The sequence below is a fragment of the Pogona vitticeps genome, chromosome 5, assembly GCF_051106095.1.
Source record: "Pogona vitticeps strain Pit_001003342236 chromosome 5, PviZW2.1, whole genome shotgun sequence".
NCBI lineage: Eukaryota > Metazoa > Chordata > Lepidosauria > Squamata > Agamidae > Pogona > Pogona vitticeps.
In genome coordinates this window covers 110,015,634-110,041,085 of record NC_135787.1, presented here as the reverse complement: position 1 = coordinate 110,041,085, position 25,452 = coordinate 110,015,634, and the positions used below count along the sequence as shown (strand labels likewise).

At 41.2% G+C, this 25,452-nt stretch overlaps 2 protein-coding genes across 2 annotated transcripts in view; one reads left to right on the top strand and one right to left on the bottom strand.

Annotated features, from left to right (window-relative positions):
- CDC123 (cell division cycle 123) overlaps positions 1–18,496 on the bottom strand; it is a 43,711-nt gene extending 25,215 nt beyond the window's left edge. Inside the window, exons 1-8 of the mRNA XM_078394263.1 lie at positions 17,680–18,496; positions 16,138–16,209; positions 15,040–15,106; positions 12,764–12,796; positions 11,605–11,700; positions 8,913–9,019; positions 1,918–1,966; positions 893–968 (exon numbers count right to left, since the gene is read on the bottom strand). Coding sequence (XP_078250389.1) covers positions 893–968; positions 1,918–1,966; positions 8,913–9,019; positions 11,605–11,700; positions 12,764–12,796; positions 15,040–15,106; positions 16,138–16,209; positions 17,680–17,753 — 574 coding nt within the window. The 5' untranslated portion in view covers positions 17,754–18,496. The remainder of the gene's footprint in view (positions 1–892; positions 969–1,917; positions 1,967–8,912; positions 9,020–11,604; positions 11,701–12,763; positions 12,797–15,039; positions 15,107–16,137; positions 16,210–17,679) is intronic.
- Positions 18,497–19,502: 1,006 nt separating this feature from the next.
- NUDT5 (nudix hydrolase 5) overlaps positions 19,503–25,452 on the top strand; it is a 29,657-nt gene continuing 23,707 nt past the window's right edge. Inside the window, exons 1-2 of the mRNA XM_078394262.1 lie at positions 19,503–19,654; positions 25,051–25,159. Coding sequence (XP_078250388.1) covers positions 25,097–25,159 — 63 coding nt within the window. The 5' untranslated portion in view covers positions 19,503–19,654; positions 25,051–25,096. The remainder of the gene's footprint in view (positions 19,655–25,050; positions 25,160–25,452) is intronic.

Here is a 25,452-nt window from a genome sequence, read left to right as displayed (position 1 = left end):
GCCGTCACCGAGTGATGCCTGAGAGCGGAGCTTGCTCCCGGCCCGTCCTCGAAGAGCGCCTCCAAGCCGCCACCAGCAGCTGCCACCGCCTATTTTAGGGAAGCGGCTCTCTGGATCTCTTTCTCGGCACCCCCAGCACCAGCCCGGCCAGCGGCCGCCTCAGCACCCAGTGATGCTTCCTCCTCCTCCTCTTCATCCTGCTTCAGCCACCTCGGCTCTGGAGGCTGCCTGGGCTTGCCTCGCAACGTTTGCTCCCCTGTCGTGGTGGGGGTAGGAGCTGCTGCTGTGTGCCTTTTTTTGAGGGAGGCCCTCAGAGAAAGGTTGCCGGACCTCCGTGTGTGTGTGTGTATTTGTGTGTGCGCATGTGCCCGCAAGCACCTGTGGGGGTGCCCCGTTTTGTTTAATTTCGTGGGTACCCATGGGGGCTTTTCTCCTTTGGCAAGGCGATTCTGTGAGGGTTTTTAAAAAAGTTTTAGGTCGTGTCCTCCTCCCCTCCCCCGGCTAGGCGGTCGCTGGCGCTGCCTCCCTTCTCTGCTTCTTCATTTTGCTGCTGCTGGTGGTGGTGGTAGTGAAGAAGGAGCTGGAGGGGGTCGTGGCTGGTGAGGAGGGCTTGCACACTTCTCCTCTTTGGAGTACCAGCCGGGCTAAGGAAACTCCTGGGCCGCTTCCTTGGGCTCTTGCTCCGCTTGGCGGAAAATCTGGTGCAGCCCAGCCTCACCCAGCCTCTGCCTCCAGCAGCCCCCAGGTAAATTGAGTTTGAGACCCCTGTACTAGGCTAAGCTTTAAGCCAGTATGTATTCCTCATATGAAAGGCATGATACCTCCTGTGAAAACAAATAAAATAAAGCCTTAGAAAAGCAATGAATTGAAGAACCATGAAGAATATGCTCACCTATCAGTTTGTTTTCTTTTACAAAGCATCTGAATTCTGCCCCAGGAATCAATTCACACCATTTTCTGAGTACAAGCTATTGGAAACAAGCATAAAAACAGTAATGGTAGTCATCATCATTGCAACTAGGTAATTATTAATTAGCATAAAACAACGCATTTACAACCTAAGCAATAGTCAATAATATTTTACAGCATAGTACTTGGAAACAAACAAGATTGCTGTAAACCCATCCAAAGAGCTGAAGTATTCTTCAAGGGAGATTTCTGATACATTTTATCTGCAAGAAACACTTAGCTAACATGAAAATATTTTGTGAACTTCTATTACAAATATTAATAGAATGGTGGGAAATCTGTCAAAGACCCACCGAATCCTGCATTCCATTTGGAACACTGGTCAACCAGATGGCTGGAAAATTATGGGCAATGCATGGATGCCAAAATAACCATACACAGCTGACTGGCCGCAGCAGAATCTGCGGTACACTTGGAGAGCAACAGTGTATATATGAACAAACATTTTCGTAAGGTATGCCAAAAACATTTGTTCAGCACTTCTAAAAACATACACACAATGTTTGCAATGTCCCCCCCCCCCCAAACTTAAATACTGTAGTTCAAATTCTGCCGAAGCAACAAGAGTCAATTACGTAATCTGAGTTCATTCAAGGTAAAACCAAAGATGTCCTGTTTGCTTAATTAGTGGCATAACATATCAATAGCACCTTTGTCAGTACAGGGGAAAAAAACAATAAGAAAATTAAAAAAAAAATTAGGATCCAACAGGGTTGTCTGACAATACTGCTTTTGTCAGCAGAATTAGGAAGGAGGCAATTCCTCTCTTGCCATTCAATCCTCTGTATGCCCCAAAAACAGCTCCAGAAGAAGTTCTGGTGCATGGAAACCTTCGGGGGGGGGGGGAGAGAAGGAAGTCCCTTTATGTTAACAGTCAGTTGCTAGCATATGTTCGACTTAAGCTTTTGTACAGCACTGCTATCTACCCTTTTATACAAAGCTTCTTACCTGATATTCCATACTGGGGTCAGGAGAATCATCACTACAGTGGATAAATCTATGGGGAAATACAAGAAACGTCTTTTTTTCCCCATCTCCTAATTTTTTTTAAAGCAGAAGAACTCAACACAAAAACATCATTAATGGGTGGTAATGAAAAATATTAATTGAGAAGTAAAACTTTAAAATGTGAAAGAACATTTATGTGGCAATTGTGCAATGTAACAGGCTGGATCCAGCCCAAAGCAAATTCTACTGAAATCACTGGGGCTTGGGTTTAACAACTTCCAATACAACCTGTATGTATCTTTACAGAAGTTAAATCTCATTAAGTTCTGTGAGCACCATTTGAAACATGACTGAATAAGTATTCTTGCACCTACGAGACACTGCCTGTGGCAACTAGCACTGTTCTCCTGATACAGCGTTTTGTTTTTTAACTTGTGCATACCTCTTCATTCCCTCAAAGAAGCCCTGGGTGGCTTATTTGTGGTTAGCAGGTGGCCTCCACCAGAGATCAGTCTGCTTATATTTAGCAGTACCGCTACATCAAGTGCCTTCAAAACAATTCTTAAAAATTCTGAACATACTTTGGCATGGCTAATTTTTTTAAGCAGAAGAAGCTTAAAGATTTTGATACATGAGCTGTCAGTGGGTCACTAATGTTAGTATTTGCAATAGTTCATAGTACAACCAGAGAATTAAGAAAGCTTTTTTGAGAGACTGAGGAATCTTGGTTCTTTTAAGCTCTTTCCATCCATCTTTCAGGATCTCTGAGAAAAAAAAAAGAATCAACGTACAGTATATGGATGCCATTTATGTAGAAAAACATTACTGAAACCCTATTGAGTTTCCCAGTGGCTGGTGCAGAAGAACTGAGCTGCAGGATTTTTAGAAGTTTGTTCAATATAAATGGAAAAGACTCTGGCTTAAATCAGTGTCTCTCTGAGAGGGCAGTTAAAGACATGGCTTCATTAGATAACTCACTTTCCTCCACCTGTGAAGCATGACCATCTTCGCTATGCATATAGAGAGCACCAGAAGCTTGTTCCAGGTAAACTCCTTCTTCCCCTGCAAATGTTGGCTGGTGGTAAAACCATCAGATGTGGAAGGAATCTCCCCTGCACCCAATCCTGATGACAAGGAACAGGCAGATAAAGAAAACTAAGAGGAAGACCGTCCCCTCTTTGGGCTGTTTGTCTGTCATGTGTTTGTGACAGGAATGCTTTCCTTTCCGCTGCTTTTTGCTGCCTCTACTGAGCAGGTGGGAAAAAGTGTAGGAAGAACATTCTTCTAAGGGAGAGGATGAGGGGGATGAGCTGCTAAAACAGTCAAAGAAGTCCACTCCCTTTAGGGCCTTTCTTTTTCAAAATAATCTTATTTTATTCACTGCCTGGAAGGTCCCAGAATCAAGCAAGCAAACTCTTCCCTGGAAGAAGAGCAAAACAAGGAGGACTGCTTTCATGTGGCCCTTTCTTCTGAGGAGAGGAGTTAACTATTATGGGAATGCTCCACTCTCCACTGACTGAGAACCAGTGATCTACTCAGGTCTAGAATTTGCTTCTACTTCTTTCCCTTTTGACAAGTAGCAATTATCTCATCCATCAACCAGCAGGAATCCAAGCAGTTCTGTCCCTGCCGCTGTTGAAACATTTTCTTTGAACAATTAAGCATGGTAACTCTAAACACAGCATTACATCCTGTCATTTTCAAATGACACGGAATAAGAAAAAAATTAGATCCTATTTCCAAATCTAGCAGAACTATTAGAGAGTTATTACAAGAAGTAAGAGTGTGGCATGCAGTGAAATCCACAGACTAATAAGTTTGTATGACTGGGGATACAGGGAAGCATCAGGGTTGATGGAACTTGTAGTTCAACAGCTGGACTGGACTGGGTTTCCGACTATTGCTTTATATTTTATCTGTCTTCAATTGAAAATACATGAATATCATCACCTCCCTTTAGCTCCTGATTAAAAGAATATACTATATTTGAAAAACAATTATTTGTGGATACAGATGTAATAAATCTCTTCCCTCCATAACATTCTTTTAATCAGAAGTTAAAAGAAACTGGAATTAGCGTGTTTTCATTTGTAGACAGATGCAGATATAGAAGTGGTGGGGAACTTGTGGCCTTCCAGAGGCTGAATCACAACATGCAACATCCCTGATTATGGAACATAGGGGGGTTTGTGAAGCAGGGTCCCATCCAGACAGTGATAAGGATCCAGACCTGCTTAGCCAAAACACTTATACAGTAATTTATGCCTTTCCATGACTGTGTTAGGGTCATAAAAAGATCTGTGAAATTCCAAATAAAACTACATTTGAACTGTCCATCATAAGCAAGTCCACACGAAAAACTAAATTTGTCTTTGAAAACTGCCGAAATCTTGAAGAGCAGATAACATACTAAGTGAAAACACCTTCTATGCCAGCTCAACACTGCCACCTTGCAGGTATATCTAGGAAGTGCAATCCAGGCACATTTGGCTTCAGTATGATTCTCCTCCTGTCATAAACATCCCTCCATACAAAGGAAGCAGCAAAAATATCAACTAGATAAGATCTCACTTCTTCCCACTTGAATGCAAATCTGGAATCCAAGCTTTTAATTCTGAGCACAGTTCAGGTTTCATAAGCTTCTTTGCCCAAGCAAACTCTGAGCCTCCTGGCAGTAATTGAAAAGGTCTAAGAAAGCTTGAAATCAAAACGTTTAAAGTACAGAAGCAGCCAGGGGCTAGAAACACTCTTTGCTGATCTGAGTCAAATACTTAAGATCAAACAGGCCAACCCCATCTCCAAAGTGAAAGAGGGCAGAGTCAGCCCTACCATTAGCCAATGTGAAAGGAGCTGCTTCAGGTGGCAGATGCTGGAAGACAGCAGCAAGACACTAGAGCAGTGGTCCCCAGCCTTGGGTCTTCAGATGTTCTTGGACTTCAGCTCCTGGCCATCAGAGGTGATGATGAAGGCTTCTGGGAATTGTAGTCCAAGAACATCTGGAGGCCCAAGGCTGGGGACCACTGCACTAGAGGAGCAAGCTCAGCCTGCCCTGTACTGCTCAGCCCTACCTGTTGCCTTCGGGTGTGTAGTTTCAGAATAACCCATCATTAGTGAACAGAATAAACTGCCAGTCCCTCTGGGCTTTGTATGTGAAATGGGAGGGAGGCATCATCTTTTTCTCAAAGCCAGGAAAAGTTACTTTTTTGTGCTAAACTTCCATCCTGAGTGATACAGCTGTAAGATTCCAGAAGATGAAGTTAGGGCGGAGGGGAGGAAATCAGTTTCCCCAGCTTTGTTTACTGTTTGCCTAAGAATCCTCTTCAGGACAGGAGCAGACCATGAATTCTGCATAGAAGGAAGTCAGGCATCATACCTGAACCCAAGAAGATCATTTCAGACCAAGCACATAAATCTGTAGTGAATCCTCGCCTGTAGCGCCTATACAGCACCAGAACTGAACACCTCAAGAGACAAAGGTCTGGTTGACATGGTTCTAGCAGTAAAGGCACAATAACTAGCAAAAGTGCATTGGGACAGAAATCTTTTCTCAGTGGGTCAGGACTTCAGTAGGGATGATCATCTGATGAAGCCCACTGTTTTCTTACATCAAAGTAATACATGTGTATCTACCAAAGATCAACCCACATGGCAATATGCTCCCCTAAGATGAGAATTCAGTAGCAATGGAAAAATAAAGAGACTACATTTCCAATCTAGTCCTTTCTCATCAGATGATGCTATTTATTTAAAATTTGCACATTATTAGGTAGTGAAGTAGCATAAAATCATCATCAGTTTCCCACTAGCCTAATATTTATTTGGAGCTATTAAATTATAGAACTGTCTACTGGCACCCTGAGACTTAAAGGTTTTTAACTTTTCTTTTAATTTATTGTATAAACCTGTTCAAGTAATAGAACACAGAAATACACAAATGTACCCAAGTTTCACTTGTTCAGCACTTGCTCGATATGACAATTACATTTCAAATTTTCTCTTGACAAGGGTTATGGAGCTTAATCAACGTTTTAACTAATAAAAACTGTTTTTGTGACTCGACAGATCTATTTATTACAGACTTTATTTAGGTGCTCTTGCATCTACAATTTGAAAAATGTTAAACTAATTTAGCCATGATAATAAACAGAATCTTCCGAAGCAGAACCACAAGATGTAGCAATGGCTGGCTTGCAAAGTCTAATATAAACAAACTTGGTTATATTTTAGATAATTAGGTTCCCCTATCTAAGAATTACACATTTAAAATCAGCCTAAAATAATTAAAAATAAAGTAGCTGTGGATTCATAACTATCACCTTTGTGGATCACCATTACTGGCACTGTTCTCCTCTACTGAAAACGAGAATGAGTACTCAAGAATTACATAATACTTTTCAGAAAAAAATTGAATCCACCTCCTGTACTAATCTTAAAAGGTCTGCATCATTTACAGCACATCATTTTCTGGACTGAACAGAAGAATAATTCAGTAAGCAAGGAGACTGCAGATATTTCATCTCATCCGTTGCTCTCCTATTTCAGTTGTAGAGTGCTGTCCTCTGTATTGCAAACTCAATATTTTTCATGAATCATGTCTGTCTAATGCACTGATTCTAAGTTTTAACTTTCTTCTCACAAGCAAAGAGTATCTGCTTACATGCATGCTAAATTTCAGTGGAGTTGTGCTGTGGTAACTTAACCACTTGTGGTCATACTCCTGATCTCTAGATACGGAAAGTAAAATTGTAAAATGTTAGATATACAATTACTTCCCTTGACGAGATCAAAAACAAGTGGTTAAGTGGGCAGGTTGTTAAAGAAGCAGAACTTGAGTTCAACAGCACTTTCCATTTTCCTCAGCGCCTGACGCACAGTGACATATTTCAATACTAACTGAAATATATATCCTCCATGACTCATAGCTACTGACAGTTACATCATCCCTCAACTGACCCAATGTTTTGAACGTTCTTTCAAAACTGTGTAGCTTGAGTAGCTTGACAGCTGTTGTCACATCTTGTGGAGCTTCTTCTGAAGGTTCAGTTCACTATTCTGGCCAATCTTCTGCTAAACTATACTTATGAAGTGTACTTATGGAAGTGAATCCTGTCCATGATTGTTGTGTGTGTGTGTGAGGGGGGAAAAAAGAGAGAGATGAAGAGTGTAGGAATGCGAAAAGGAAAGTGGGAATGTGTGAGACCCAGGACGAGAGCAAAGAGGCTCTTGCCGGAGTGCCATCCATTCCACGCGTGGGGAGGGAAGTAAAGACCGCTTTGACAGACCCACCAAAAGAGGCTATTCAAAAGGGAACTGATACCCGGAATTTGGAGGAACAAATGTGCAGGATAACCGTTGCTGTTGAAACCCCGGCAGAGTTGGTAGGAATACCCAGGACCAAGAGGGTGGAGATTGAGGTGGGGTCGGCTAAAATAAAAAGGAGGGAAGATCCGATACTTGGGGGTTGGGAGATGGTTTGGGTACAAGACCCATGTTCTGGAAAATGGGAGCGTGTGCAAGTGCTGAGAGAGGAGGCTGATTATCGTAAAAGGAGGGGGATCCCTCAAAAGCCTTCATATTGGGGTGAATCAGAAGCAAGGAAGCGAAGAAGGCAGTTGAGGGAGGAAAAGGGAAGAGTTGAACAAGAGGAGAAAGAAGAGAATGGTCAGTGGAGGAGGCAAGTGGGAGGGTTTTTCTATACGACCCTGGAACCCCTTTCAAGAGACCAGAGAAATCCAAGACGACCAGCGGATGAGGATGAGACCACCCCACTCCTGGACAAGAGAACCAACAAATTATTGAAGGAAACTGAGGTTCCCCGTTGGACTGGACCCTGGGATAATGTTGACGACTAAGTTGTTTGCGAAAGAAGGATGACTACCCCCATCCGACTAGTTAGTGATGGGAAAGAAATTATGGGATAACTTGCTTGATAAGGACTTTGTGTTGAACACCCCAGTAAACATGAATCCTAGTTTAAAGTTCAAGACAACTCGTGATTTTGTTGCCGAGGTCGTTAATCCCAAGACCGAACCCTCACATATTGGCACCCAACGAGGGAGGCCTCCACACCCAGATGACTGGATCTGCAGAGGGCAAGAAATGTTGATCAAACAACTAGCAGAACAACAGCTATTGATAAACCAACTGATGCAGGCACACGTCAGCCCAACAATCACGACAGACAACTGACAATCTAAGGTAATGCTGGCCAAACATCAACCCATAAAAATACAGAAAATGGGGCCACACGACGATCCGGCAGCCTTTTTCAACACCTTCGAGAGAGTGGAGACTTCCGCGTAATGGCCACCTGAACAATGGGCACTGATCCTAACCCCTTATCTCACAGGACTACATCAGGAGATTGTAGATACGCTAGGCCCTGTAGAAGTGAGCGACTACCTGATAGTCAAGACACGTGACTTTGTTGTGGAGGCCGCTAATCCCAAGACCGAACCCTCACAGAATGGAAGGAATAGTCTCAGAGAACAGAATCTAATTGAGGGAAAGTGGAAACAGTGTGGCTGCTTATTAAGGAAGGGAAGATAGATGGGCAAGAAAATGAAAGACTGGTGTTCAGAATGTGTGTGTGAGAAAAAGGAGGCCCAAAGAGACAACACTGGAATGGAGGTGCATGTGAAGCTATTTATCAGCCAAGACATAAGCTGCGATTCTCAAGTGGTTTTAATTAATCTGTCTTCCCTGGAGTTATGTTTCTACTGTAATCAACTCTACAGATAGAATAAAGCTAAGAAAAAATTAAAGATCAGCAAACTCATTAGGTGAAGTGAAACTATAGCTGAATAATCCAGTCATCATTGCTCCTCAGAAGTAACAATGAATCGAATCTAAAACTTAGCTGAAAAATCAAGTTTCCAGAACTGGCAGTAATTCCCCCCCCCCCCTTTAAAGCTGAAAACTCAGCAAGAAAACAGCACAGAGATCCAGCCTAATCATCCTTTAAAAAACAGATACGCCGATACAGTTAAACTTACGGTTGGGTGAAATCTCGAGTAATGAAGTCTGAACTTTTGAAAAGTAGGAAAATGTCACTGAGACATTTACATTTCAGCGAACTATTCATTGCTATCCAGTAGGCATCCTAAGGAAAAAAAGTTTTATTTTAACCACATTTTAACCACATTTTTCACACTGGCATTGGAGAGCCACTGAGCAAAATCCTGTTTATCTTCAACCAACACTGCCTAGACTGCCACAGACAGGGGGTTGTTTTCTTGCCCAACACATCTCTTTAGGTTTAGAAAGGTAACACAGGGCTGTTCCATGTACTACACTTCCAGTTCTTCATATGAATGGTGGCATTTAAATGAAATATAGAAATGCTGATGAAAAACAGTGCAGGTAAAATTGAGCAGCAGTAGGGCTAAGCAAAATGCTACCTTTCCTGATATTGCTGGACTGCTATTATAACTCATCATTTGTTTTGCTAAGGATAGCTGATATGAAAGACAGTCCAGCAACATCTGGAAGGTTACGCTTTGTCCATCCTCACACTGCAGTTTCATTTTTCTGGCCACCCGACCTTTCACAAGCCATGCTTCCCCACTTCTACGCATGGAATACCACCATGCCCAGCCCTGTGCTGAGGTCCAATGAGGTGGTCGCCACAAGCATCAGACTTGGGATGTCACGGAAGAGAAACACATAGTTTCTTATTTGGTTTGTCACTGCTGTATATTACTGCCAGACTTAAGGAGAAGTGCATGTACGATTTTCTGTCTCGTGTGCCCAAATAATATGGCTAGCTTTGCATATGAAGGACCTTGGCTTTGACGAGTGGGAGGCATCATCTGCCGTTCTGTCTCAGGTGGCACATCTTGGCTGGGCCGTGAATGTTAACTGGAGTGTTAACTGAGGGCCAGAGATTTAAATATCAAATATATCCCATTTTGCTTCTTTGGAACTGTCATGAAAGAATAACTGAAACTGTAATTAGTACTTTTACAGCCCAGTTCTATGTAGTCTTAGTGGCAGTTCCTCTTAGTTCAGTGGAGTTCTCTGGTAAGTGATCACTGGATTGCAATCTCAGTGTCAAAGCAAGCACAGAATTAAATGTTCATCCAATATCTGTGTTGGCCATTACACAGTACAAATTTCCTCCTCAACTGCACCATAGCATCTCTCAACAAAACTTGGCAAGATACGCTCTAGACTGGTCTACTATGTAACTAATAGTAAAGATCCTAGCTGCGGAAGGCTTTTTTTTTTCAAGAAATAGAAGTATTTTTTCAGATAACTGGACAAAAAAATTGCTAATCACTACTCATCTGTATGACAAGATTGGCACAGATTATATCCTTTGCACAATGCAAACTACAATGCTACAATAGCACTATGTTTTGGGCTTTGGTTTTTTGTTTTTGAAGACATCAATTAAACTAGAATTTCTGTTATTTATTACTGAAGACAAAAGCAACAGATCTGAAAAACAAATAAAGTATAAGAAATTAACAGGATGGGGCAACTGTGTACATACACAGAATACTCAGAATAGGTCATAGCTCAGGAGTACATATGTGCTTTATGTATAGCAGGTGATAATGGATATTATGCATCCTGATACGGCAGGGGGAAGGAGATGAATTCACTGCTTTACATCAGACAGCAGAATATATTGGGCCAGTTCTGGGAGCTAGGATTTTAAAAAGTAGACGGGGGGGCAATCAAATGAGCATATATCTTATATAGCTTGCTACGTTGTTCATTTCTGGTGCAGTTCAGTTTGCCCTGTTTTCCAGCGACCAGAGGTGTTTTAAGTAAGAGCAATCCATCCTACCGCTTTTGTGAGCTGTTCCCCTCCTTTCTAGTACAGTGCTAGGGCTGCAGTTTATTCAGTATGATTGGGAGCACTCCTGATTATCCCATTCTGCAGTTTCCGTGATTGCTTAATTTGCTCCCAGATAAAGCTGTGGACACTATTTGCTTGGGTGACAACCCTGTGATGTAATGAAGCAGTATTTCAGATATAAAGAACTAGCCATGCTACATTAATGTATTGCTGTACATTGCGCGAGTTATGCCACTTCGTAAATTAAACCAAAAAAAAAAAAAAGTAAGTTGCTGTAGCTCATGCAATGGCAGCCACAACAAAAAGCAGGGAAAGGGGAGGGGGAGCAGTGACAGTAATTAAAACACCGAGAAATTGGAGCAACCTGAAGTGCTGTCTAGGTCTTTCTCTGGTGTGAGCGGAAGGATTGCTTAAGTGCAAGATAAAATAGATCACACTGAAGGTGACAGCCCTTTAAGTGCAACAGAGGGTGCTCCAAATTCCCTCGTCTAGATGCATCTTCAGATGATTAGGAACAACAAGTTGGTACAGGGCTGTTGCTGCCTGTAGTGCATTACAATATGTGATGAGGTAGTAACAATATCAGCTCCTGAACGCTATCCTACTTGTAGTGAGCATTAGATGGAGAACCCCCCTCTGAATTCCTAAACAGTGAGGCAAGGATTTCTATTCACATAATCTTTTAATATGCAGATAAAATTATTATACTTGGTTGACACAACTGTGCTAAACTAGCAGTAGCATCCGGCTCCTGAGAGACTGGCTTGTACCTCATCAACTCTTTTAATTTTATTTATTTTCTTGGATATTCTAAATGGTTCCAAACACATGGATTTCTTACAAACCATTTGAGTTTCTTTAAGATTTAATGTTCTCACCCTTGGAGCACTCCAGTTGAGCTTAGGAAAAACACTGCCTCCCAGAGAACAGATGGCTTCTTCGACTTTAAGAGCAAACTCAGGGAATTCTGGTGCCTAGATGGGCAGTGAGAGATAAAAAGAAAAAAAACTTGAAAATACAAAACCAGCCATAGACTGAACAGGTTTGAAAAAAACTTAACCACTGAGGTTGTTTTATACAAGCTAATATTTGCAAAGGCATTTGTAATGGAGTTGAAGATGTAGCAAACAACTTAGGATCACAGTTTCAAACTCCCCAGTGTTCCTCTTGCTATCTGGAGTTTCAAGCCCCATGCAATGAAAACAGCTCAGCATTTTTTTAAAGAATACAAAACGGTAATGATGAAAATCAAACTGCTTAAATGACATAACAATTAAATTATTGTGACTGTCATATGATACGTGGAACAGTGCTGGACAAAATTGTCCTCCACGCAAACCAACCCTCTTATAATCCTGTTCAGAGCCTACCAGACATACAGAAGATAGGGAATAAATAGAGGATAAGAGAGAATGGAGCTTCAATCCTGCTTCAATCCTGTCCATCTACCTGCTTTGGTACAGGAAACTAGCTCAGTGTCAGGGGAAGAAGAAAAGAAAGTACAGACAATTCAAAGAAACCACAATCTAAGGCGAAAGAACCTAGACAAGTCTTACTATTTCAGTAAGAACACATGGAAATGAGGCCCTATGTATTAGCCAGAAATGGCAGCTTTCGTTACAGATCATGGCTAAAGCAAAGACAACAGGACTTAACTGGAAAAGATTACCTCACGGGGAAACAAATAAGAATAAAAGCTTTGACTGGTACAGGAGTTCTTCATCCCAAACATTGGATTTGGGTTTTTTTAAACCAACACTTTCAAATACTGTAATTCAAACTAGAAAGTCCTAGTCCCAAAGCCATCTTTGCAGCTCCTGCACCCCTTCCAAAAAGTTTTCATCAAAAAAAGAGGAAAAGTCTTGAGGAAAGGTAATTCCACCTCTAATCAAGCTGCAACTCTGGTGTGGTCACATCAATCTGAGTAAAAACAATTCTTCAGTCTATATGCATTATCTAAAGCTCAGTTCTGATAACCATCATTACTGCAAACACAAATAAAAAAGAATTTACTGTAAAAAACTGCAAGAGACTTACCGTAAGTGTTGTGGTATTCTCATCATCAGACCACTGAAGACAAAAAAAAAGGTGTGTGTGTATGTCTTTAAATAGAAGTCTTATAATATTTCTGCAGAATAGTTCAAGTGATTTCCTGCACTGGTATGGAGTTGAACTAAATTCGTGGGATCCCTCCCTACTTTATCTGGTCTCTTCTCCCTGATTAAGGAGCTCACTCACTGCTGGGGGAGCATACTTTGAGATGATGTCCCAGAAGCCTCTGCACCATGCTGAAAAAGTATGAGTATAAAAAAAACAAAGGGACCACTCGTGCCTGGGGAAAAGCTGCTTCATCCAAAGAAACAAGAGAGTGCCCTTAGAAGCCTCTGTGCCATCTTTCAGATCCAAATCAGTTTTGGGACAGCTGAAAATTACTGGAGCCATGGGAGGCATAAAAAAACAAAATCAATCCTTTAGCCTGCTACCAAATGCTGAGAAATCCTTCCTTCTGGAGCTATTATTTGCATTAGGAAGAAAAGCCATATTGTTTAATACTGTCCTCATTCCTGTTGTCATCTTAATAATTATCACACGTGTGCATGTACAGACACAACTGATGCTTTTTTTTTAAATCAGCACTTTAAATGTAAAGATGTATTTAAGGCCACATCTACTGCTTCCCAATCAGCAACTCAAAAGGTGCAATACTGCTTCCATTGCAGTAGGTACCCTTTCTAGAGCACAGGGAGAGAAACCTCCCACCAGACCTATACAGGGACCTCATTCTGTCTTAGAAGAAGCATTTATCGTAAGCCAGAAGTAACTCTTTCCCACATTCTACAGGGAGAGGTGGCAGCTGTTTGAGAATAAATGTGAACTTCAGAGAGGAAAATATCTTCCTCCCCAAAGGTATCTAGTTAAATGATCCTTTCTTCTCTTCCTGCAGATTTGGTTCTCAAGCCTTCCCATCACACTTAGGTTGGGTTGATTTGAAAGGAAAAGACCTTCCCTTTCAGGCAGGCTTTTAAGCAATAAGTATCTCATGAATGCTATGTTTATCAAACCTAGAGATGTTTAAGTGTTTAAAAAATATTTTAAAATAGTTTTTAATCTTGATATATGGTTAATTGTTCTTTAACATCGTATATATCTCTATAATATTTTAAAACTGCTGATTGTTGTGCCTTATTGTCAAAACTATTGATCAGCCATGTCAGATATACAAAACTAAAATACAGCAAATCATACAGTATTTACAAGCAATACAGAGCAGACTAAAGTTCAAACTGCAGTTAAGTTTAATTTTCTAATCTGACGGCTGCAGTGATTTAATCATTTATTTTCTCATGATACAAGCCACTGCACAGAATTTTGCAACCGTAGCTGTAATTTCCCTTGAGGAATCAGAGAGGAGGGAAAAATGTAAACATTTATCAGCTCTACCTAGATAATGTTTTAAATTTGGGGAAGTAAGTAGATTACATGAATCTTTATAAAAGGTGCAATACAGTAGGACATGTCCCATGGTTTCCACCATACCAGATTGGCAGGAGCAAAAACATTGGTTGCAAAGGTTACAATGGGCATCTTCCATCTAAAATTGCTTAAGGCAAAGAATTGAAATGGGCCAGGGTGGAAGTTCTCTCATGTCTCACAAGTTCTAAGTTGCAAAGGTAATCTGCTGGGATAAAGATCTTACTGTGATTTCCAGCTACTGAATAATATGGGACCCATCCTCTGCTAAGTTGCAGGGCTGTATCCCAGGTCCTTTTCCTAATATTCTCTTTGGCTTTCATAAATCCCAAATGTAACAAGGGCAAAGGGGATAACTCATAGGACAGCAATTTTCCTTCCACTGCTCTTAAGGGGGGGATATTTATTAAAATCAGAGATGGTCAGCCAATAAGATCAAGTTCTAACTTCAGCAAAAGATTGGTTATTTGAAGGCATGCACTTGCTTCAAGCAGGTCTGATTGTTGTATAGCTTTAGCTGTTGTGAACCACCTTGGGTCCCCTACGGGGAGAAAGGTGGCACTAGTCAAAGACACAAGAGAAAGAAGCCAAGCGGGAATGTGAAGGAGCAGTCTATATCTCAGTCTCCAAGATATGAGTACAGCAGTGATCAAAGAGTAATGCACAGCAGGCAGAGATATACAAGAGGACCACATGAAAAAAATTATTGCCAGTGCCTTCTCTTTCAATTCAGCAGTCAAAATAAAGGCACTAGCCAGGTTACAAGAAAGTCATCCCATCTATGCAGTGACACAGATATACCAATATACAATCTAACTTCCTGAGGAAAAAAAGAATTAAACCTGTATCTCCTCTGTCTCTTCACTATCTGCATTATCATCTTCTTGTGAGCATGGGTGGGGATCTTCCCTAGAAGAAAAGTAAAGGAACACACCCTTTCAGTCAAATGATACTCTGACCCAAAACCTTTAACATTTAACATGTCTGACAACAATTCATTTGGAAAGAACCTTTAGTCTAAGCCTTTGGGTACACTACACATTACAATTTCCAACTTAAATTTTTTTGCCTGCCAGCATAACTTTTTCCTTCAACCAACATATTATTAATGTTGAGGTTATGCTGAAGAAAACACACCCACCATCCTATCTCAAAATATTTCCCATAAAATATTGTGAGAAAGTGGCCACTGGCCTGGAATACAGTTGACTGTAGCATCCTTCACAGCATCCTAGGAACCAGTTAACCGAGGAAAGTTGCTGACACTGACCCACATATCTACCACTGATGGACCTCAGCACTGGGGCTTTACCCTTGGTGAGAGATCCAGGAGAGCTGCCCTGATGATGTCCAGGGGGGAAGGAGACACATCTGGCATGGTTGGGAGTATAAAGGAGGAAAAGGTACAAGACCAAGAGAAAGAGAGCAGCGTGGAAGAGAGGAACCGAGGTCTCAATGCTCCAGGGTAAATGGAGGACCCCCATGCCCCAGTCGTGCCTTCCTACTTTTGCTATATCTCCAACTATTTGGCCCCAGCTCCAGGGGCCAGTGCTTGGAAGTACTGCCACAGGTGGGGTTGTGGACCTCTGGCTCAGGCTGCACTGGAAGAGTCAGACTGCCCAAGGGAAAGCGCTAAAGCCATCCGAGGCCCTATATCCAACTCCACTACAATCTGATGCTGGCGATGGCAACACAAATTCAAGATAAGGGCATTCTGTTGGTCACATAGGCAGCTGCAACAAAAGAATTATTCTACATGTATTTTAAAACTATGACATTATGAACATTTTACTCTGGCTTTAAAGCTATGCCCACCATGGGACAGAGGAAACTAAAACTGGATGCTGGCACCTCTTTAGAACATCTCTGAAAAGCGTGAGCAATTCATTCATGCTTATTTTTAAAATACATGCAAATCTTCCTACAATAGAAGCTCTTACCTTCCTGAAACTACCAGTGTCCCATCATCCAGCAAATAATCCGTTACATTCTGTGGCAGTGGAATGATGATACTGAAAAGAAATTTAGGGTGGTTAAATTTTTTTTTAAAAGACAAGAATCCTTTTTTTTAACAATTTAAAGTTGAAATAATTTTTAACATTTATGAATGCATTTTTAAAATACAGTTGCATTTGGTCTTTTAACCCGAAGGACAATTTCTTTCCCATGGTTTATGTCTCTATTCAAACGAACACTCAGAATGTACACCAGAGTTCTGAGTACCAGAAGGTTAGGAACCTAGCAATTCCTAAAGAGTTGTGATGCAACCATTCATTTTCTTGTGTGCCATAATCAGCTTATCACTTTGCTATCAGGAGGATCATTCAATACATTTCCAATACATTTCCAATCAAATCTCTTACATGAGGAAATAACAGATCACTGAGATCCAAAATAAGGTCAGAGGTTGCAATAATATTTCCTTGTGTCATGTATAGTACCATTGATCATATCAGTTATTGTCCAACCTCATATGATGTTTACAATCCAAATGGGTAGCCAGAAATAACCAGGGCTACTTACAGGGACAGGGTATATATTCTAGAAATGCTGCATGAGTTGTTTTTAGAGATTGGACAACACTAGAAAGTGGTGGAAAGGTATGAAAAACTGAATATTTGTTCAGGCACAGAATTCCTGAGTGGTGGGAAATGGTGGCCATTTAAGTACTGCAGAAACTCAATGCCCATCAACCCCAGTCAATATACTTAATATCCAGTGATATGAGTAACCACAGCTCAACAAAGATGTGGAGGACTACAGATTCCCTATCCCCCCACTAAACAGTTTTGTTTCTGTGCATACCTTTTCCTAGAAAGACTCCTTTGTGTTGATGTCAAGTTTGTATATTACAAACAGAAAAGTTATTAGCTAGTATGTCTTTCAAAACTTACACTGATCAGTACTACCTTCCATAACAATAACATGCATCTTATCTAGCATAATGTATTCCCTATATTTTGAAATTGTACACATGAAAAAAACAGAAGTGTTTCTCCTGCAAAGAGGAAGAAAACACACACACACATACATATATATAAAAATGTCTCCTAATATAATATATATATTAGGAGACAATGCTGTAGAATATGTACCTAGCCAAGGGTCTCTATTTGTATACAAACCTCAAATGGAGGTTTTCTCTACCTACTATAAATGAAGGCTGATGTTAATAAACATATATTTATTCTGTTTCAAGCAATAGTCACAGATATAAGCATTCCAGTGGCTTTACGAAAAACACAGAAAAAGCAAAAACAATTACTGTATCTCCCTAAAGGAAACCAAAACCTGGAGAACCTGAAGCTTACAAGAGCTGAGCAGGGTAATTAAAACAGGACATATTGGAGGTTGCACCTTCACAGGGTTGCCATAAGTTTGAAGTGACCACATGTAGTAACAGCAGCAACAACTATCTCCCATTCCTTGTTCTCTGACTCTACACTTCAGGAAAAACTTTGCCTCAACGGATTCGCTCTCACCTGCGGATGGTCTGCGTCTTGAAATGAGGGTACCAAACAGAGAACTGACAGTTCAGCACCTGCTCCTTTTTCATTATGTTGCCTTTTCCTCTAGGAAAGGCACCACAGATCTGAAAAACAGAAAAGATAAAATAAATAACATTTCACCTAGAGTGGTTGAAATGACTCGATAGGCGGGGTATAAATACAATAAATAAATAAAATAATTCCCAAAGTGAGGATGAAGCTCCATCACTACCAAACAAAGAGGAGAAACAGGGTGAGAAGAGGAAAGGAACAGAAAGAAAACTTCAGGTATTTTATTAAACACCCTAATTTTACCCTTCTTACAATATCTCAGCAACTGTCAAGCGAGAGGTGAATGTTGTAATGTGCTAAGAAACAGCAGAATTCGGGCAGACTAATGCCTCTGATGCAGGGTATTAGTTGACGAAAGGAACATTTCCCTTGCATATGAGTAATAGCCATATCTTCAGGAGGGTCTTTCTTCAATATAAAGCATGAACTTTCCATTCCCTGGCGCAAATTTTCTAGCAGCGCTGAGATCCAGCAGAAAATGTAAAGAAACAATCGATCCTATTTCCACCTCCTGCCAAAATACGTCCTACTGATTTCAATAGGATTCAGTTCGCAGGGACCCGAGGAGAGCCTTGCTGCCTATTTAGGAGCACAAAATCTTCCTGGCCCGGAACCCACTTTCTCCAGACACTTTTAAACCATGACTGAGACAATGACATTTATCAATAAATCTGCCGCTCCAGCCCACTACTGCTCCCCTAGTTTTATTTTCAAGTCATATTTTCTCACCCTTCTGTCCTGTTACTACACGACTTCACTCTCTTCCTCGACACCGTGAGCCGGACTAACCAATCAACGGAAGGGGCGGGACACCCCAGCGTTATTCTGATTTGGTTAAGAGCTTACGAGCGTGCCTGTCGCCGAATAAAACGTACGGTGGACTCCAAAACCCCGCCCTCTCGCCTTCAGCTGAGGCTGTCACGTCGACGGAGGGGGTGTGCGCGCGAGAGAAACCAATCGTCATAAGGCAGATAAAGGAGGCTGACTCTGGTTGGATTAGCGGTATGACAAACATATTTCCGACCCAATCAGTCGCAGACCATTGAGGCATTCTTTCGAAGGCAGGTTCACAAAACATGGAGATAAGCAAAATATAGAACACCGGGGGGGGGGGGGAGAGAGAATGCAGTTCCTTTCGATTCCCTTTTTTTCTACCTCAGTTTGGAAGCCCGAAGTTGCCCGTAGCAAACAAGAAACGAAAGATTTAGCTTACCTGTTATATGATAAGGAAATATCCACATAAAAAGACAGCAAAGACAGCGGCTGTATCCACTTTTTATTTTGCGTGCTTCGTTCCATATTGCTTTGTTAAATGCAACTGTATTATACCTAATTATCTGCGAAACGGCAAATCGGGAGAACGACTCGTTTATCCGCCACTGGCAGTTACTATTGCACGTTAGGGATGCGGCGGAGGCAGGTTCGAATTTCCACCCAAAACTTACTTTCAATGCAGAAAACACGTGCTAAATTGACATGCACGGCAGCTATTTAAAAAAAAAATAACAAAAGAAGCAGGCCGGTTTGTTGAAGGGGCAGGCTGAGCAACCCCCCGCTGCTCAATCAGAACCTCGCTTTAAATTTTTTTTAAAACACTGTCTTCTTTCCATTGCTTTTTATGCTCAACGGGTAAGTCAAAATTACTTCCAAAGTGAGCCCCGAAGAATGCTACTGTGTGTGACTCTACTTGTCTAGCTCCTCGCCCGAAGGGAGAGATAAAGCGAAGCTGAGAGCCCGGCCCCGATTGTGCTGAAGTGCGCATGCGCCAACCTCTGAGCTTGTGCAGCGCTTTGCTGTTAGACTTCGGACGTCAAGCTCGGCGGCTTGTTCCGAACTCGGGTTCGTTCCAGCCAATCAGCAGGGCGGAAGCGAAGGGCGCTCTCCCTTCGAGTTGAAGGTACGGTCCGTGGCGAGTTGTAAAGTCGGAGTAAGTGGCCGCAGAGACCCCCCCCCCCGACTGTCGAAATCACATGGTGGTTTGTTTTTTTTTTGAGGAGGGGAAATCTCGGGGAGCTGGGCATAATTTTCCGCCCCTTCCAGTGGGGAGAAGGAGAAAGGAAAAGAAGACAGAGAGAGTTCAGGAGTTCTGACACAGACCTTTAAATAGGGACTCTAAATTGGGTTTAATCTGGGTTATATTAAGTATTAATGAAGGAAAAGAGTGCCTTTGAGTGTATGCAGAGTGCATTCTTTCAGTTAATAGCTATAATCTGTTTATTTCTGTTGGTCTTATCCGTAGTGGTTTGCAAAATTTCAAAAACAGAATGCAAACCATACCATCAAAATTCAAGCCTAAAAGAATAATTGGAACCACCGAGAAAGCAGTTTAGGTCTGAAAAGTGGAGAGACTCGCAAGAGAAGAAAGAAGGCGTTTACGGCTGGATAGCTGAAGTTTTATTGGTAACGAGCAGTTTGGGAAGTCACTTTTCTAAAGTGATCTGTTATGTTACCTGCTGTGGTGAATAAAACCTGTCCTGCATTGTATAAAAAGTGAGGCTCCTTGGTTTTTTCTGTTATGGGGAGATGTAGCCACAGTGGCAGCCCCCTCAACATCTAGCGAAAAGAAAAAAGTAAAAAAAGACAAAAATGTTGTGGCACTTTGAAAACTGCTGTACTGTATTTTAATGTAAGCTTTTGTGGAAGTTTGCCCACTTTTTCAGACAAACAGTATGAGGTAGATCAGAATACAGAGATCACAGAGTAAAACTTTCATGTCAGGCTCTAAGGAAGAGTAGTGTATGATTGCCTTTCACATGTGCAATTATTTGTTCCCTCTGTTTGGTATTCAGTACTTTTGAAGTCTCATTCTGTAAACATTCTAACAGACACAAAACAAGGCAAAAGGAAAAAAAAACACCTGTTGTGTGCTTTAAAGACCATCTGTAAGCAATATCATGGTTGAAGGAAGCAACAGAGGAAGGGTGTGTGTTAATACAGAGAAAGACAGCTGCCTTGGATCCTTTTAAAAGAGAAATATTTTAAATAAAATAAATAAATAAATAAAATTACTGTTGAGCCGTGTTTGGAAGTGAGCCTTTATTGTCTACTGTCTTACACCACAGTGAGTTCACTTACTCACAAATATTGTCCTGTTTCTCTCCAGAAGCAACAGTCAATAGCAAGAGGAAGGAGTGACCAGATGTAGCACAAATATTGCTCCTTCTTCTGCCAAGTAACTGCTCCAAATTGGCCTTTGAATCTGCAGGACAATGCTTCCTAGAATATGTTGAGCATGAGCTATTTGCTTTACATTATATGCCAAAACTATGTGTTTCGTACTGCCTTTGTTAGATTGGCTCCCTTTGAAATCTGTATAAGATTTCACTCAGTCATGTCCCCTGACCTGAGACAAACCGAAGCATGATTAGCTGACATTGCAGTCTTTTCTCAAAGATGTGCCAGCTGTAGCAAATTTGGAAAAGTCACAAGGTTCTTCTGCCAGCAGAAATCTCTCAAAGATTAATCTCAAAGATCTACCAGAAGAGGATTATATCAAATCAAAATCTCCAGCTGAGGGGCACAACTGTTCTGTCCCTACAAAGTTGGGACAGCACAAGGATAGACCTAAGTAGTTTGCAACATCCCTGAGAAGGGTTTGGATTCAGCAGAGCTTCAGTTGGCAAGTTAGAATGGCTCTTTATTAGTCTGGATTCAACTCACAGAAATCAAAACGAATGCACTTCTTAACTCACTCTCTTTCCAATAAGATTTACTTTCTCAGGAGAAATTTACAGTGAACTGTGCCTGATGTTGGTTGTGTGTGTGTGTGTGTTTATACTGTAAAGTTTATTGTAAGATGCTGGGACGGCACACTCTGTATACAGTACCGTGGTGCCTCGCTAGATGATGATGATCCGTTCCACTGAAATTGCTGTTTAGCGAAATCATTGTCTAGCGAAAAGCATTTTCCCATTGGAATGCATTGAAACCTGTTTAATGCGTTCCAATGGGGAAGAACCGTCGTTGTCTAGCGAAGATCGGCCATTGGAAAGCTGCTTTGCGAACCGCCGATCAGCTGTTTAAATCACTGTCTTGTGAAGCTTAGGTCCCGAAAACACCTGTTTGCGAGCACGGAGGGAGCTGTCAAAGTTGTTGTCTAGCGAAAACCAGTTTGCGAAGCAGGGACCAAACATTGTCCGGCGAAATTCCCCATAGGAATCACTGTTTTGCAAATCGCTATAGCGATTGCAAAAAGCCAATGTCTAGCAAAAAAACTGTCATGCGGGGTAACTGTCTAGCGAGGCACCACTGTGTATGGTTTAATCCTCAAACTCATTTGTAAACAACACACATTCAAACACTAGTGGTCAACTGGAGCAAACTGGTAGGATCAAATTGTACCTTTTAATTTAAAATATGCCTGTAATATGTTGTAACATCATGCTGGTAAGTGTGCACCAATTGAATAGCAGATGTGGATAAGATAAAACTGCTTATGTTGCCAGTAAGGTTATGTTGCTGGTTAAAACTTTGAATTTTTGAAACAATATTGCAGGATTTTGCTTTAACGGCTTGATGTTTATTCCTTAACTGGGTTCACAATTCTTTGCGGTTCTATGGGTTTGGAAAAATGAGGCAGAACTGTACTTTGTTCTATGAGATCATTGCACTATAGGCAACAGGACAAGAGGGCAATGTGCCCTTGGCATTTTGTTTACTGCCTTTGGCCTGCTTTATAGTTTTAAATACCTGTTAAACCAGCTTGAATCTGTTTGACCCCAAGGGCAGTTTATATACTTCTGATAGCATCAAGTTTGTTTTCTAGTTTTAATCCATTAATGACTAGTATTTAGGTATCTTAAAAGTCTCCTTCACGGATTGCTGCCTTGTCTTGGCAAAGGGTCTTGAGTAATTGAGAGAAGCTATGGGCTATGCTGTGCAGGGACACCCAAGACGGGCAGGTCATAGTGGAGAGTTCCGACTAAATGCAATTCACCTGGAGCAGGAACTGGCAAGCCGTTCCAGTATCTTTGCCAAGAAAACTCCATGACCAGAAACAAAAGGCTAAAAGATATGATGCTGGAAGATGAGCCCCTCAGGTCAGAAGGCATCCAACATGCTACTGAGGAAGAGCGGAGGACAAGGACAAGTAGCTCCAGAGCTAATGAAGTGGTTGGGCCAAAGCCGAAAGGACGCTCAGCTGCGGACGCACCTGGAAGTGAAAGGAAAGTCCCATGCTGTAAGGAAAAATACTGCATAGGAACCTGGAACGTGGGATCTATGATACCATTCTGATGACAGAAAATGAGGAGGAATTAAAGAACCTCTTAATGAGGGTGAACGAGGAGAGCGCAAAAAATGGTCTGAAGCTCAACATCAAAAAAACTGAGACCACTGGTCCCATCACCTCCTGGGAAACAGAAGGGGAAGATATGGAGGCAGTGACAGATTTTACTTTCTTGGGCGCCATGATTACTGCAGATGGTGACAGCAGCCATGAAATTAAAAGATGCCTGCTTCTTGGGAGGAAAGCGATGACAAACTAGACAGCAACTTAAAGAGCAGAGACATCACCTTGCCAACAAAGGTCTGCATAATCAAAGCTATGGTTTTTTCAGTAGCTATGTATGGAAGTGAGAGCTGGACCATAAAGAAAGCTGACCGCCGAAGAATTGATGCTTTTCAATTGTGGTGCTGGAGGGGACTCTTGAGAGTCCCCTGGATTGCAAAGAGAACAAACCTATCCATTCTGAAGGAAATCAACCCTGAGTGCTCACTGGAAGAACAGATCCTAAAGCTGAGGCTCCAATATTTTGGCCATCTGATGAGAAGACTCCCTGGACAAGACTCTGATGTTGGGAAAGTGTGAGGGCAGGAAGAGAAGGGGACAACAGAGGGTGAGATGTTTGGACAGGGTCATCAAAGCTACCAACATGAATTTGACCCAACTCTGGGAGGCAGTGGAGGACAGGATGACCTGGCGTGCTCTGGTCCATGGGGTCACGAAGAGTCGGACATGACTTAACAACTAAACAACAACAACAATCTTAAAAGTATATCCATAAAGAGTAACTTTGTATTCTCTCAGTACATAGAAATTCTTGGTTTTTCAGTTAATCTTATACTTAGGCTTTTATTGGCAATATGTGCTCAAAACATTTAATGTTGAAGAGGATATGATTTTACAGGGATTGTAAACTAAAATGCAGTTTAAATAAGTTAATCCAATGTATTTAATTGAATGCATTTAAACATGGTTTTGAAGACTGAAACACACAAATTAGTATGCTATATGCACGAATTAGTATGCTATTCTGCTATATGCACGAGCAGCAAGCACCCTATATATCCTTACTATTCGTTTCCTTCTGCATGGGTTGGGAGAGGAATTAACCAGGTTTTGGCCTCACTCTGCTTAACTTGTGTTTTTTTGTTACATGGAACTTAGGAATCGTAGTTTAAAATTAAAATATAGTTTATAAAGTGTTTCTAAACATTGAATGGTTTGTAGCTGTCTTGTTCAGCAATGGAGTTTTTTACCTACCATTTCTGATGAATGCATAATAAGTGACCAATTGAACAAAATGGGGCCAAATTCTGGTTTATTTATCATCTTACCCATTGGGGGGGGGGGGGAGAATGAGAGAAGGGAAAAAAAGAGATGCACAAGCCTTAAGCTTCATTTGAAGTCCTTTTTGCGCATACATGTGTGCCTGAAACATGGCCTAGCATTACATAGCACCATTGGTTTAACACTAAACACCAACCTGGAAGTCATCCTTCCTTTGTAGTAGTATATTTTATTACGGTCAAAGACCAGTAAAACCAAATCAATATAAAATAGATACATATAATTATTAAGTAAAGTCAGGCAAGGTAATAAAATTCCATTAAAACATGATAGAACAACCCCTTCTTTCCAATTAATAACATAATTGTCTGGTTTCTCTTCCATATTTGCTTCCTTTGTAGAAGACATGGTGGAATGTGCCTTCTGAAATGGCATTCATCCGTAGTTTTTGTAACAGAATTTTAAAATCAGCCATTTTAATTGGAAAACACTTTTAAAAGCAGCCAAGTGGTTTTTAAAATTCTTGACCGATTTAAAGGAGTAATTATTGCAGTCTGAGTTGGATATTGCGGCTGCGTTGGATCAGACATTCCACCAGGTGAATGTAGAAAGCTGTCTGAGGACAAGACCCTGTCTAATATAATTGGCTGGTGAGATCCAGTCTCTAGTCAAACTACTGTTACTCAATATTTGCTGCAGGGATGGGTTTTTTTAAGATTTATAATGAAAAGCATGAATGGTCTGATTGGGTCCTGAAGGCAAATATTGACTCTGGTTTGTAGAAAGGTGAACTTTGTGCTCGACGTGACAGAACCAACATCCCTCAACATGGAACAAGAAGGATCCACTGAAGCTCCAAAATCTGCCCAAGAAGCAATTATTAAAGAACAGGTATGGAGTTTCTTTCAAAAAAAGACTGGTGTCTTATTTCCATATGGTTGAAGGTTGTGTTCAGATTTTTTGCTAAAGAGTAGTATATTTTCTTGTTCTCTACCTGTGCAGTATTTCTGTCTATGAGAATGCAAGAAAAGTCATCTTCATTTGACTGTGCAAAGCCATTTCTGTCCAGAGATCTTGCAAATTCTCTTTTGTCTGAGGCAAGGAAGCTGGATATTGGATCTTTATTTTGTGTAACGTATTGAGAATAATGTGTTGTGGTCTATTGTGAACAAGGAGTCTTATGT